The sequence below is a fragment of the Acinonyx jubatus genome, chromosome E4 (assembly GCF_027475565.1).
Source record: "Acinonyx jubatus isolate Ajub_Pintada_27869175 chromosome E4, VMU_Ajub_asm_v1.0, whole genome shotgun sequence".
Classification (NCBI taxonomy): domain Eukaryota; kingdom Metazoa; phylum Chordata; class Mammalia; order Carnivora; family Felidae; genus Acinonyx; species Acinonyx jubatus.
Window position 1 is genome coordinate 25,431,885 of NC_069395.1, and position 15,653 is coordinate 25,447,537.

The 15,653-nt window shown below is 52.4% G+C and overlaps 1 protein-coding gene across 2 annotated transcripts in view; it reads right to left on the reverse strand.

Moving 5' to 3' along the window:
- The window catches only part of TMCC2 (transmembrane and coiled-coil domain family 2), a 40,223-nt gene that overhangs the window by 21,273 nt on the left and 3,297 nt on the right, over nucleotides 1-15,653 (reverse strand). For both annotated transcript variants that reach the window (XM_027074854.2, XM_027074855.2), the window contains exon 2: nucleotides 5,709-6,242. In XM_027074854.2, coding sequence (XP_026930655.2) covers nucleotides 5,709-6,242 — 534 coding nt within the window. The remainder of the gene's footprint in view (nucleotides 1-5,708; nucleotides 6,243-15,653) is intronic.

Genomic DNA, 15,653 nt, shown 5'->3' on the forward strand with positions numbered 1-15,653 from the left:
GCTGGCACAGACCCGAGTGTATACATGAATGACTGAACGGGCAGAGTGTCATGTGACTCTGAAGGTAGATGTATTTGTGTGGACAGGCCGAGGAACGCAGCGGGACCCTAGAGCAGGGCCCCTTCGGCCTCTCGTGTAATCTGGCCTGCAAGCTCAGACACACGAGGAAGCCCCCCAGATGCATGGTCTGGCCTCCCCCAGCCGCTGAGGGGTCGGCAGGGCAGCCGCACCCACCTCTGACCCAGCAGGATCTCAGACGTAAATAAACCAGGCTCCTTTGGCACCTGCCAAGATCTGTCTTCTTGGCAAGAGCCTAGGGCTAAGGGTGGCCCCTCGCTTGCCATCCCTCAGAGTAAACAGGGGTGCTTATTTATGCTGGGGCAGAGAAGAAAAAATCTTGTTGTCGAGTAAGTCTGGTAGAGCAGTATACGGAAGAACAGGATGTCCAGAGTCTGCTCTGGTTTAGGTGATGAGCTGAACACCACTGGTTTCCCTGCCTGGAACCTGGAGATAAGACCTCCTGAGGCCACAGGAAGCATCCAAGCGTGACACGATCTCTCCACTCTCTGCACCTCACCGTGTGCACCCGGCCCTCTCTCCCACCCTGCCTGCCCTGGTTCAGCAGGGGCAGCAGGCTGGCCCGTCAGTAAAAGTCCTGCCACGGAGCACCTCCGTGCTGGTCTCCGAAGGCTGTCTAGACACCTTCTGCGAGCTCTAGGCTCCCACCCGCACGCTGTTCCTTGTCCTCGAGGCCACCAACCACACCACACAGAGGGGGAAGGGCAACCAGAGCAAGGCCAGGAGCCAGCCTGGCAGGGCTGGCCATAAACCCAGTGCTCCTGCATTATCCCCCTCCCGAGACCCTCCAGCTGGGTGCACCTTGCACAAGCCTGGAAGTGGGGAGAGGAACATGGCAGCAGCTTAGGGAAAATGTTGAATAAGACCAAGAGGGAAGCAATGAGCCAATCAGATGTGGAACAAATGAGAAAAAGGGAATATACGCCTCTGATCCCTGCAGGGGCTAATCTGGTCCCTGAAATGCTGGGAGCAGGACACAAAGGCAGGATGGGAAGAGTTACTAGGTTTCTCTGAGAGTACACATTTTCTCAGAACTGCTGCTCAGGAGAGGGAGAGGGAGAGAGAGAGGGAGAGGGAGAGGGAGAGGGAGAGAGAGAGAGAGAGAATAAACACTCATCTGCTGGGGGACACTCAACTCCACTGTTGCTGCACACGTAACCAGTGGTTCCTGCTGCAGCCGCTGGGGCCCGAGTTTCCCAGAGGTTAAGGCTACGTTACATACAGATGGAGAACCCAGATGTCACCTGCATTCTCTGGGCACCTAGGGCCCCAGTGCCCCAACAAATGATGACAATTTTTTTCACTTTATAGATGTCAGGCAGAGAGAGTAGCTAATTTGCTCAGTGCTATACAAATAGTAGAAAGCAGGATGGTGGGGCGGAGATGGGCATTTGTTTTTGCTTTTTTTTAAAAAAGAAAAAAGTTCATTTATTTATTCTTGAGAGAGAGAGAGAGAACGCATGTGCGCATAAGCAGGGGAGGGGCAGAGCGAGGAGGAGAGAGAGAGTTCCAAGCAGGCTTCGTGCTTTCCGCACAGAGCCTGACGTGGGGCTTGATCTCACGAACCATAAGATCAGGACCTGAGCCAAAATCGAGAGCCTGACGCTTAACCAACTGAGCCACCCAGGTGCCCCCCGATTTTGCTTTTAGGGGAAATCATTTAAGGCACAATGTCGAAAACAGCTAACTGGAGGGAACAAATGATAGCCAACAATGTCACCAAGGCTGAGCTGCCTCCCAGGATCATGAGCCCCTATCTGTTCCCCTGCTGTCCTTGGGGCTCCAGGTCCCCTGCTCTCTTCGGGTGGGGGCTGGGCTAGCCTCTCCATGACAGCTGAGGAACTATAGCTGCCTCCAGGCTGTTCCAGTAACTCAACCCCCGCCTGGGCCGCTCTGGTCCGAAAGCCAGCTGGTGAGTTCCAAACAATGGCAAGGGGTGTGGGTAGTGGGGGAGGCTTATGAATTAAAAATAGATGCTAGTAATCACCAGGGAGCTTGCAGAGAGCATGCGGAGCATTGTTTACTAGAGAGAAGAATACCTTCTATTCATGCCCAGACCGGGGTGGAACGACCACAGCTTCTCACACCAACCAATGGCCTCTGGGTCTGGGGGAGTCAGCTGACAGAGCCGGGTTGGCTGGAAGACCCCCTTGCTCCTCAGGAGCTCCCCAGGCCTCGCCTATCTCTGGAGGAACAGCTACAGGGCTGGAAAGTTGTGTCACTGAAGGGGGAACGGCACCGCAGCAATAAAGTCACCCTCTTGGGCCGAGGCAGGTCTGCTCCCTATGGATACTGCATCACGTGACCCCTGGTGCTTTCAGTGACCTTACATCTGTTTGGTCTCGCGAACACGCTCGAATGTGGGCTCTAGTCTCCTCTCTGCCATGAAAGTAGCTGGGTGTCCTCAGGCAAGCAGTCTCTTGATTCCTCTAGGACTCGGTCTATTCATCCAGAAAATGGGGATAAGAACACCTGCTCTGGCAACTTCACAGGGAGGTTGTTCAGATTCACTGGGCAATACATATGACAGAGTTGGGGAGAGCTGGAAGTTCTAAATAAGGATATAAGACAGTCATAGGAACAATCATGTCCCCCAGGGCACTGTCCTGCCTGGCAGCTCGCCCAAGAGCGTCCAGCCCCAGTCTTTCACCGGCAGCAAGAGAAGAACCCCGGCTGTCTCGGGGCCAGTGTCCGCACGAGCCACGTGCAAAAGCCTGGGGAGAAGCTTCCCGGCTGACACGCCCACCCCCGCGCCCCCCAGCCCCCTGCATTCGCGGTCAGCAAACATCAACAACCCTTCACCAGCTTCTCACGGGGCCAGCCACCCGCCCGCTCCGTCTGCTCAGGCAGCCAGAGAACACAAGGTTCACATGCTCCTCTTCATAAAGTAGCTGTGGTACTGGGGACCCTGGCCTGGCAGGACGGTTCTAATTTTATTTTTCAAGTGTCTTCACTGACTCAGCACTGAGAGGTGGGTCCGGCTGCAGCTGCAGGCAGAGCACCTGTTCACTGTGGCCCGGTAAGCTGCTTCATTCTGCTGGCCCCTCTGGGGTCTCCATTCCACAAGGCCTTTCAGCCAACACATGCAGATCTCACTCTGGGAACACACTCTCCACAGTTGAAACTAGGCTTGCAAATGGTCCGGTGCCATCGTTCTAAATCCTATCTTCACGCCGACAACTCCCAACTGTATGCCTCCAGCCTGGATCTCTCCCCAGGACTCCAGACTCATACATCTGACTGCCTACTTGGCATTTCCATGTGGATGTTTAATAGCCGTCTCAAACATAACAGGTCCAAAACCCAGCTCCGCTTTCTGCCTGCACCCCCCCACCCCGGCCCGCCACGGCCCCTGCCAGATATCTGTTCCATTTGCCTTTTTTCCCAACTCCGTGAATGACGACGATTTTGTCTTTCCAGCTGCCAGGCCAAAAAGCCGTGTGCCGTCTTTGCCTGCTTTCACGCTCCACGTCCGTCAGAGGTGGACGTGGCCCGATCTCCGAAGCAAATCCAGAATCCAGCCACTTCTCCCCACCCTTACCACTCCCACCCAGCTGCAAGCCACCACCGCCCCGTGCCTGGAGTATTTCGACAGCTTCCCGGCTGGACTCCGTGTTTACACCCCGGCTCGTAGCCTGTTCACACAGCAGCCAGCGTGGTCTTCTGAAAAGGTAACACTCATCTGCACAAAAACCTTCTAATGACCTCCCATCGCACTTGGGAAAAAAGTCAGAAGCCCCTTTCCTGGCCCATGAGGCCCTAGGTGACCCACAACTCTCCCCACCCATCTTTAAAACCCCAATAAAACCCAAAGTGCCTCAACCCACTATCTGCTGTCCTGTCTCCCCGCACGGGCAACACATGCTGCCCCCACTTCCACCAGCTCCGCAATCCACTGAAACGGGTTTCTTGCTGGTTACCAATGACCCCCTCTGCGTGTGCTGCCTGCACACACTTCCATACCCAGATAGGACCTGTCACTCCTGCCCCATTTCACTCTTTTGACTACTCGCTTCTCCTGCTTCAGGATTCTCTCTCTCCATGGTGACTCCTCTGTGTCTGGCTGTTCTGTCCCTTTTATGTCACATCTGTCCTCGACTTCGCGCTCACTTGACACGTGCCCTTCAGGGGTCTCTTCTATACCCATGATTTCAAGCTCAGTGCTGACTTCCAGAGTGCCAGCCCGAGTCCAGACCTCTCGCCCATGAACCCGACTGCCCGCTGGAGCTCTTTAGTCGGACAGCTCCCAAAGGCACCTGCAACTCAATGCGTCCAAAAGTGAACTCATCACTCTCCTTCCACAACCTGCTCCTACTTCCGTGTTTCCTCAACTAGAAGATGCCCCATCCGCGAGGTTGGTAAGCCAGAAACCCTGGAATCATCCTCTCCTCTTTCCTTTCATCTTCCTATCCACTTTCTCACCTGGCAGTGCTGATTCCAACTTCCAAATGTCTTCCGGATTTGTCTCCTCCTTTCCATCCTCACTGCTGCGGCCCAGACTCCTGAAGCAGCTCCAAAACCGGTTTCCTTGACTCCACTCCTAACCCCCTTCCTGGTCTATTGTCTACACTGAGATCCAGAGGGACCACTTCCTTCCAGCTTCCTGCCTAACACCCATGGACACCTTCACACTACCTGTGTAGTCTGGCCTCTGCCTACCCATCGGTCCCCAACACAGCTGGATGCTGTGACCACAGCGAAGGCCAGGAGGACCCCTGCGCCAGCTCGCAGACTTCTGTACATGCTACTCCCTCTCCCCCCACCCCTTCCCCCTAGTTCTTTCCTGGGCTAAACTGTACTCCTTCAAGGCTCAAGTCAATGGCTTCCTCCAGAAGGTCTTTACCAACGCCAGTTCCCTCCCCCTGCTCCCAAAGGCCGCACAGCCTCTATCACAGCCTTACCACCTTATTCTGTCTGTTGCCCGTCTGCCCCCCACCTCTATTCAGTAAGCTCGTGAACACAGTACCTCAGCTTGTTCATTCTTATGGCATTAGCAAGTGTTCAGTGAGCACTTGTCATATAAACAAAGGAGTGAGGACAGAACTTCAGAAAGTGCCAAACTAGCTTTTCTCCTTACCCTTACCCTCTCCTTACCCCTCATGGCTTCCTCTCCTATCTTCTTTGGTTGGTAATAATAATAAAAACGATACTGTGCCAGGCTCCATCCCAGACATTTATACATACGTGAACCCATTCGAACCTAGAGCAACTCTACTGTTATTATCCTTGCTTTCAGCTGGGGAAACTGAGGTACACAGACGTTGAGTGACTGACGCAGCTTACTAAGTGCAGAGCCAGGGCCGGCGGCAGCCTGGGCTCTGAACCAACTGCCGGTACTGCTCCTTGATGGCCTGTTTAAGGTAAACAAGCCGGAATTAACATCGGCCTGAGCAAAACCTCATTTTTTAAAACCCCTGAGACAAAGAGAAACGAACCCTTTGGGGATCATCTCTTGCCTTGGGTTTGGTCCAACCCCGCGGACAGTTCTGTGGGCAGCAGGGTGTGGGTACCCACCCGGCAGGGCCCCCAGCTCAGCCCCCCGCAGGTCCAGAGGCCCCTCCGCGGATGGCTCTCGCGCCCCAGTGCCTCCCCGCCACACCGAGGCCACACACCCTCGTGCCCCACCTCACCTTATCGCCGCCCTCGGCCTCCTCGGCCAGGAGGTACACGTTGCCGCCGTCAGCCAGCAGCAGGGCGGTGTCGGTGGTGGAGGAGGAGCGGGGGCGGCACTGGTGCTGGTGCAGGATGGCGGCCAGGCTGCTGTCCTGGGGGGCCTTGCGCAGCAGGTGGGGGCTGCCGCGCTGGGGCTCCAGGGAGCTGCTCTTGGTGCGCCGGCTGCCGCCCCCGCCGCCGCCCCCGCCGCTGCCGTGCAGGCTGGCGCCCCGCTTGATCGAGGGCCGGGAGCGGATCTGCTGCAGCACGCGGTTGAAGGCGGTGGGCCGCGCGGGCAGGTCGTGCAGGGACATGGCGTAGGAGACGCGGTGCATCTCCGGGGAGCGCTCCTTCTCGTCCGGGGAGTCATGGTCGGACATGCCCTGCTGCTGCTGCTGCTGCTGGGAATCTTGAGACGTCTGATGCTCCCTCTCCCGAGACCGGCGCCGGCTGTGGAACAGGTGCTTCAGGCCGTGGCCAAACATGGAGCCCTCTGAGAGCTGCTGAATTTTCTTAACAGGGAGAGATGAAGAACCCTCGTGAATGGAAAGCTCTGGAATGCCCAGTTGTTGGGGACAGAGGTGGGGGGGGGGGTGTGCTCTTGGGAGATCACTAGAGCTACTACAGCTGTCTGAACCTGGAAGATCCCTGAGAATGGCCTGTCATGCCTAAAAGGGCACCTTGCAGAAAGGTAGCAAGCAACCCTGACCCAGTCTCTATTCCCCAAGAAATGTACCCCCACAGCCCTCCACAGGACATTCGCGATCAACACACGGTTCAGGGTTACTGGTCATGCGATCTTGTGACTAGTCTGAGGCTCACGGGGTTGTATCCTTCTGGATCGATTCCCGCCACCCCTGCCCTCCGGTCTGTCCCTCCTTCTAAGTTCAGTCCTCTTTCGAGCTGCGCTGGCTCTTTTAGACCACCAGGCACCCGTTTCCAAAGATGCCTCCTTGCGGTGCTCTCTGAGAAGATCAGGGTCAGACCATCAGGTTTTACCGTTGTAGAAGACGTTGCTGAATGCTTACCCAACATGTGTTCCCTTTCCTTACCAACCAAACGGCCTGGCCTTCATGCCCCTTGCTAAAAATTCTTATACTTCATCAGACTCCCTTGCAGCTAGGAGTGACACGTGACAGCTCTAGCCAATGAAAAGCAAGGTGAGAGTTTCTAGCAGCACTTTTTGCTTTCCTGATAAAGCTCCTGGCCCTTCCTACTTCCTCAGGTCTGGAATGTAGTGGTAATTCCTGGACACATAGCTGCCATCTTGCAACCACAAGATGACTGGCATGATGGCGAAGGGTTACACACACACACACACACACACACACGGCAGAGCCGCGAGCGACAGGTTTGGGAACTTGATGCCAAAGCAGTTCTGAATGCCCATCTTGGGATTCTGGCCACATGAAATTAATAAACCTATCTTTGTCTACAACACCGTACCTATCTTAGCACGCTCTTCTGTTATTTGCAGCCAGTCTCATTCCTGATGTAGTTGGCAATAAAAGAAGTTTTACTGGAGTTTCCAGGTTGGTGGATACATCCATGCCAGGAGGATGGTGTACCCCAGTTCTACCGGGACAGAAGCTCCTGCACTCGGGACCCTTCTGGACCTCGTCCCATGTATATTTCTCCATCTGGCTATTCATCTGTATCCTTTGTAATACCCTTTGTAACGAACTGGTAAACAAAAAATAAATAATAAACATTACTTCTATGGGCATGCCTCACAGTGCAGTCAGTAACGTGACCACTTCTTCAGCATCCCTATCGGAATGAGGTATCTAAGTCAGTGTCTTTCCCCTCAGATTGGAACGGACCAAAGGGGCCCTGGAGCCCAGTGCTGCCCTGGCCCCAGCCTTCCCTCTCAGCTCTGCTGCTCCCCAGGCAGGACTGTTCAGGCCAGAGACGGACAGTGTGCCTGTCAGGGGGCTGGCTTCTTTGGCCAGGCCGAGCCCTAGGCAGAGAGCTTCAGAGCCAAAGGGAGGGCTGGGCCGTGCGGGACCAGGTGAGAAGCCACACTCTGGAACTCCTAAGAAGGAAAATTCGGAACCTGGCCATTTGGGGCTCAGTGAGCCCCAGCAGGTCCTCACTTGGGAGGAACAACCCATAATCTCATGAGCCAGCCTCATTTTTATCTATTTTTAAATATTTATTTTGGGAGAGTGTGAGCATGAGCAGGGGAGGGGCAGAAAAAGAGGCAGAAAGAGAATCCCAAGCAGGCTCCTCGGCGTCAGCACAGAGCCCAAGGTGGGGCTCAAACCCACGATCCGTGAGATCGTGACGTGAGCCGAAGTCAGACGCTCAACCGACTGAGCCACCCAGGTGCCCCTGAGTTTTCTTTTCTTCTTGAAATAAACTCACAGACAGAAAACCTTAGACCATGCAGAAACCAAGAAAAAAAAAAAAAAACAAACCCATGTTAGATGTGAATTAGCTGACCTGGCTCTTGTTTTTTTATACCTCAGGATTGTATGTGGAGACAGCTGCACTGACCTCTGGGTGTCAGTAACTAAGCTATCGTAAATTTGTGTAAAAGTTCAGGATTTTCAGTTGTGGCCTCATTTGAGTCTCCCCACAATCCTCAAAGTAGGCAGGGCCTTTCCATCACCCATTTTACAGGCCAGATATGTTACATCGGCACAAGTCACCATGGGCTCACGGTTTACAGTTTTCAAGGGGTTTTTTTTTTCTTCTACATGATCTCACTTGATTTTCCCGGACACTAATAAAAGCAACAGTAGCAACATCTCCACTTGTAGAAGAGGAAATGAAGGCTACCACCATTGCTTCTCAAGAATTTAATTCTGGGGCAGCCCCGGAGACATTAGGTTACACAGTGTGAGGCTCTCCCACAGGAATTACTGTCCCCACAGGGCCAGCCTGAGGCAGGGCCAGGAGGCCCCCCTGAATCTGCTCCGGGCAGAGCCAACATGTCCAGGGCAGACGGACAGGGGAGCGCACTCTGCCATCAACTTGGAAGTGGCCAGATCCCGTGGCCTCCAGACCAGGGACGGCCAGGACGCTCCTTCCTCCTGAGGCCCAAGCTGATACCAGACCTCCCTCCAGGCATCATGGATGGGGCCAGCTGGCTCTGGCATTTGCCGAGCTGCTCCTGTCAAACAGTCATTACAAACTGTCCTCCCAGCTTCCCATTCCAGGTCTCTCTGTCCTCTCCCTACCACTCCTGACCCACCTTCTCCAACTCAGAGGCCCATCTTCTGTATCTGCTCAGGTAAAAAGAGTTCCCTTCAAAAGACTTCATCGGGTCCCAGAGCTCTGAGCCCTGGGAAACAGGCAGAGGTGCTATGGACAGCGGTCACACTGTCTGCTATATTGCCTTGAATCCTAAGATCCTTGGTCAATTTATTTTAAAATCATGCAGCATTTTTTAAAGCGCTCTCCAATCTATGCTGTCATCCTAACCTTAGGAGGGAGAACGGGACAGGTATAGATCAATTGTCTCCATTTTGCAGATTAAAAAAAACTGAGGCACAGCACAGTTAAGTGGTTCATCCAAGTTACATGGGCAAGTCCCCCAACTTCTAGTCTAATTTACCCTCACTGGCTCACACACTGATTCTAAGACTAAAGCAGATGTGGTATTTACATGCATTCCAGAACAGTATCAGAGGCAGGATTACAACAAACCTAAAAAGGCCTGGGCCAGGGGGAGTCGGGTCCCCTGAACCGTAATGGCCAATGTGCCCATGCCACATTGTACGACTTGGGTAAGGGCTTTAACCACAGTGGGCCTTCATTTCCCCTCTTCCCCGTCTGTTCTGAAGGTGAAGGAAAGCCCAGGATGGTGACTGGCTGACCACAGGACCTTTGCTTTAGTAGTACCGAGGAGTCTGCTAAAGTCTATGGTAGGCGTGAGGGGAAAGAACAAAAAAGCAGCCAAAGAATAATGAGATGGGGGTGTTGCTCACTAACAAAGTGCAAGACAAGAGAGCTGGGTGACCCGTGAGCTGGGGTGCTTCTGCATATAGGCGTCCAAGAGGAGATGGTTGAGAAGTTTTGACATAACGTGGTAAGTATTTTTTTTAAAAAAACAAAAAACAAAAAACACAGCTCAGCACATACACATAACCAGCCACAAGTTTTGGAAATGAGGAAAACCATGGTGACTAGCTTGAGGGAACTTGGCCACCAACGCAGCAGAAAGCGCCACCTGTTCTGACTAACAGGTTCCAGCTCCTAAATGTCACTTGCTTTTCCACATTGACTTTTGCTTTTCCCCAGCTGCCAGGAACCATTGTGGTGGCCAAACGAAGCCACGGGTTAGGAGGAGAGAGCTGAGATGTTTCAGAGTCAGGGGTGAGGCATAAACAGAGCTCTCCGGACCTAGTAGAATGAGCGAGAACTGTCCCAGAACAGTCCGGAGGCCAGCAGTTAGCCAGAAAGGAGAGCTTCCAGGCCAGAGGCTGACACCTGGGGAGGGGGAGGAGAGGGCACTTGCTGTCTCCTCCCCCTGGAACTATTTTTAAGGGCAGAAAGGACCCCCTCTCCTTAGGGTGCTGTCATCCGCTCAGGAAGAAAGCATGAGCTGGATGATTTTTGTAAGATCCTTCCTGAGAAGTTTGTGGTGTCTCAACAGGCTTCATCCATTTTCCTCCCTGGGTGTGGGTCCCCCAAAGGGGAAGTTTGCTCCAAAATCTGCAAACACAGCTGCATGAGATCAGAAGTAAAATGCTTTAGGGTACAGCGTCTTTGGCACCATCTGGTTAAAAACAGCCCAAAGCGGGGCGCCTGTGGGGCTCAGTCAGTTCAACGCTGGACTCTTGATTTTCGGCTCAGGTCACGATCTCACAGTTCATGGATTCGAGCCCCGAGTTGGGCTCGGCGTTGACAGTGCGGGGCCTGCTTGGGATTCTCTCTGCCCCACCCCTGCCCTTCCCCTGCCCCACGTGCGCGCTCCCTCTCTCCCTCTCAAAATAAACAAATAAACATTTTTTAAAAATAGCCGAAAGCAGCCTCTGATTCCTACAGGTCCCTGTGTTCTTAACTCCCAGAAAAGCTGGATCTTAACAAGTCATGATAACCGATAGCAAATTATACCAACCTGGCAGCTGAATGCACATCCCTTCCTCCCACCTGGGTTCAGAACTCCCTCTGCCCCACCACAGCCTCGGGTGCAGGGGGGTGACTGGGTCACCATGAGCCTTAGCAAGCCTAGGTCGCCAACGTTCCTCTATTTATAGGGTCTCTATGGAAACAGGGCCAGCATTAGAGAGCTAATCGCTGTGAAAACCCACAGAGTCCTACTCTCAGGATACAAAGTAGATTGAGGAAGTCTCCAATTGCCCTTAAGAAGCCTTGGGTGGGGGGCCTGGGGCTGGGACAGGGAGCCTTGCCCCAGGTCTGGCACAACGAGGATAATGACGGAGAGAAGTGAGTAGTTGCCAGCGTTCAGGCCTGTCTGGGGTTTCTATGAGAAACACAGTGATGAAAGATTTTTGGAATCATTTTTTTCTCCCCCAGCATCACAGCTGACACTTAAAAAGAGGCGGATCTCAACACAGGGGCAAATGACTTCCCCATTCTCAATTTTATTTTAATTCCTCCTTCCTTTATTGCTTAGAGAATTCTGCCTGGTGCCAATGCAAGTCTGGGAAGGCGACCGCCTCCCCTGGGTCTTTAGGCAGAACCGACTCGACATATACCAGCCCGGAAGATTTAAAAGTTGCCCGTGTGGTGCGCCCTCTCTCCACCTCCTCTCCTCCTACCCACCCTTCACTGGCTGCCCCCTCCATCAAGCCATCCCCCACCAGGTCTCACTGCCCTGCTCTGAATTCCAGAGAGCTCATTATCTGCACCACTCACCTTGCAATTAATCGTGTGCTTTGTGACACAGCTTCTAGTGCTTTCTCAAACTGTTATCCAACTTTTTACCTGCTTATGGACAGACTCCTCAACGGAGGGCAAGAGTTCTATCATCTATATCTTTGCGTCCCTAATTTTACCTGACAATTGCTGCGTAATTATTTATTTTCTGAGTGGAAACTATCCAAGCCTACAGAACCATCTTAAAAGAGGACTTAATCCTTAGACAATGACCTTTTCCAAAGACATAAAATGCTCAGCCAGGCAGCTTGTGTCCAACCCAGATCCCTCCTGCTACAGTTCAAAGTCTTATCTCAGTGTACCTCATCCCAGTAACGGCCAAGGCTGAACTGGCCTGGAAAGAGATGAACAGGGACCCGGGAGCCTGAACGTGTTTACCGTCTTCACACACAGTTGGGGTCAGGGCTCAGGTGCTCACAGCCAGTGTTGTTTTCCAGGGTGGACATGACTCAGTTAACTTGACTGGAATAAGGAAGCCTTTAGACATTCAGTTTGAAAAGTAACCTATTATTTTTCTCACACAATCACAGAACATACCTGCTATCCCTCAACAGCTTTGTTCTAACTTCGTAACATGGAGAGAGGCTTACGTGTCTGGCTGATAACGGTGGACCTTGTCCAGTCCTGGCCGTGTTCTAAGAATGCACCCTCCTGGTCTATGAGGATTTCTAAGGCAGGGGCCATCTCTTAGAAGAGAGACGAAAACAGGGAAGAATTTTGAGTTGGCCTCCAAAACTACCAATGAGAAGCCAGCTGAGCTTTTCCCCCAGCTCCCGACACTCACACTTTTTCTTAAAACTTCCACCTAAAATCCAGGTCCTAGGAGATGTTTCAATTCCTTGTCGAGGGAGACAGTCTTGTTAGCATGACTGGCAACAAAGGACAATTAGATCCACAAAAAAAAAGAAGTACATTCGGCAAACACTGAGCCTGCGGGACAGTTCCCACTAGAGCCACGAGGGCAGCTGGGAATTTATCTAGAACCCGATATGTGGCAGGAGAACAGAGAGCTCCCTTTGCCATGTGCTTTCCCGTCGGTCACCAATTCCTCCGGAGCCCACATACAGGGCTGCTCTGAATATTACTGGAGGCAAAGAGGGGTGGGGATGGGGCCGTCCTGGGCCTCGGGACCCTCCACCCTCTGCACCTTAGGTGCAGGTGGGGTGAAAACCAGGGAACCTCAGCATTTTTCACACCCCTCCACTATCCCTGACTATTTACAGGGCTGGGAGAACAAGTGTATTCTAGTCAAAAAGGACACTGGCCCCACGAAGCCCTTGGCACTTGCCTCTTCACTTCCCCCATTTAGAAAGCCCCTCTCCTTTTTTTTTTTTTTTTAATGTTTTTATTTAGTTTTGAGACAGAGAGAGACAGAGCATGAGCAGGGGAGGGGCAGAGAGAGAGGGAGACACAGAATCCGAAGCAGGCTCCAGGCTCCGAGCGGTCAGCACAGAGACCGACGCGGGGCTCCAACTCACGGACTGTGAGATCATGACCTGAGCCAAAGTCGGACGCTTAACCGACTGAGCCACTCAGGTGCCCCAACCCCTTTCCTCTTCTTTGGTAATTAACATTCTACCCTCTCTTTATTATTTTTTTTATTTTTTATTTTTATTTTAGAGAGAGAGAAAGCACACACAAGCGAGGGAGAGGGGCAGAGGGAGAGAAAGAATTGGAAGCAGGCTCCACACTCAGTGTGGAGCTCGACAAGTGGCTCAATCCCACGACCCTCGGATCACAACCTGAGCTGAAATCAAGAGTTGGATGCTTAACCCACTGAGCCTACTCAGGTGTCCCCTACCCTTTCTTTAATATCTTGCTCTAAGCCCACCTCTTCCAATCGACCCCATATGTTTCTGATTCCACTGCATGATGCTCAAAGCACTCTTACACTTATGTGTGCTTTGATGGGTGATTTTCCTGCAAGCATTTCATCCTGTTTGGCTGGGGGCTTACCTGTTGCCAAAGAACTAATTTCCCCTAATTTCCCCCTCCCTTGATTTACATCTACTGCAATCCTACTTCCCTGATGAAATCTATCCCAGGGGTTCAGCCCCTGTGTGAGACTGAAGGAATCTTCATGCCTGAACATATCACTCCTAAAGCAGAAGTAGGAGAAGGCATGTAGAGCCATACTCTACCATCAGAACCCTCCACTAGAATCCCAGAGCACACACGCTCCTTCCTGTGAAGTAACTTGTCTTCTCCTCCACTGACGCAGTAGAGAAACTGAAACCCAGAAATCTGATCAAGAGCCATGGCCTTGGGGCGCCTGGGTGGCTCAGTCGGTTGAGCGGCTGACTTCGGCTCAGGTCATGATCTCGCGGTCCGTGGGTTCGAGCCCCACGTCGGGCTCTGTGCTGACAGCTCAGAGCCTGGAGCCTGTTTCGGATTCTGTGTCTCCCTCTCTCTGACCCTCCCCCATTATGCTCTGTCTCTCTCTGTCTCAAAAATAAATAAACGTTAAAAAAAAAATTAAAAAAAAAAAAAGAGCCATGGCCTTAAAAAAAAGGGGGTGGGGGAAACAAACAAGGGGTGCCTGCTGGCTGGCTTAGTCAGTAGAGTACACGACTCTTGATCTTGGGGTCGTGAGTTCAAGCCCCACGTTGGATGTAATGCTTACTTAAAAAAGAAAAAAAAAGTCAAACAAAAAAAAGAACAGAAAAACAAGCAGGGGCTTCTTGGGAATGTCAACGTTCTCTTTCTCGACTCAGATGGTAGGTAAAGGGGGTGTCTGTTTTGCTGTTGTAAACGATACGTATGCGTTTTCAGACACTTTTCCAGACATGTCTTATTCACACTTTAGAACAGCGCCTTTCCCACTGAAGGGGTTCGGTATCTGTTGACCCATGATCCCTTCCCCAGTGGACTCTCTATGGGAGGGTTGAAGGAACCCGGGCCATTTGGGAGAGGCTCAAGTACCTGTGAGCGCCAATAAAGGTGGGGAGGCCGCAAGGGGAACCACACAGGATTCGGCCGGGACTTTCGGCCAACTATGTGGCTTCTAATCGCTTTTTCTCATCTTACTCTGAACAGGCAGGGAGGCTAGTGCATGGGGTGAATGCAAGACCATCAGCTGGAACCCAAATGAATCTAAAGTCAAAAGCACTTCGAGCCAGGACTGTAATAATGGGATTCCAGCGTACCCCCTTTTTTCTTCTGGGAAAAGTATTAACAGTGCCCAGAAATCCCTGGGGAAATTATCCACAGGGGCTTTTGTGAGGGGAAGAGAACGTCAAGGGAAGGCCTTTGGCCCCGCACTTTCAGAGTCTCCCTTTCAGGAAAGGCTCAGTTGCTCTGGCTGCACAAGGGGAGGGAGAGGTGGCGAGGCTGGTGATTTCCTCCTTGCCTTGAGGCTTCTGGAACCCAGGACAGAACCAGCTGACTCTTATGCTTCGCCACTCATCCCAGGCCTCAGCAACAGCTACCACCCACTGTAGTTTTAACAGGAACGTGTGCCCCGTGTCCCTTTCTGCAGTTTCCTCTGAGCTCCTCCCCACTCCCTTTTCTCACTGGAGCTGGGTTTCCTCCCCGGAGAATTCCAGTGTACTTTTTGGTCAGCTAACTCTCTCTGTTGCCGGTCATCCTGGCCTGTCCTCCCGACTAGCAGGGAATCTGGTAGTGGCAAAGGACTTGATGATGGTGACAAATGACTCGAGACATGAACTGAAGTGGTTAAATAGGAATCCAAGCCACGAGTGGAGGGAGGGGGCAATGGGACTCTGGATTGTTGGGCTCCTGTTGTAGGGAAGCCACGTCAAGTGTGCTGAGGAGCTAAGAAGGCCCCCAAAGTACCCCCATGAACCTCCTGGGGGGCAATGTCCATTTGCAGGTGATTTTTCAGTAACAATTACATAATTGCTCCTTTATGATTGCTGTTTAACTATTTTTCCTTCTTTTCATTGGCCCTCCAACCCCGTAATTACAGGTCCCAGGCCCCTGCAGCAGAAACTTACAGCACAGAGTCATATGCTGCACAACACTGAAGGGAGGCCAAAGGAGCCCCTGAAACCTGTAGGTGCCCTAGTTAGGGCACCATTCAGATCTACTTGGCAAAGACTAAAATCCCCCCT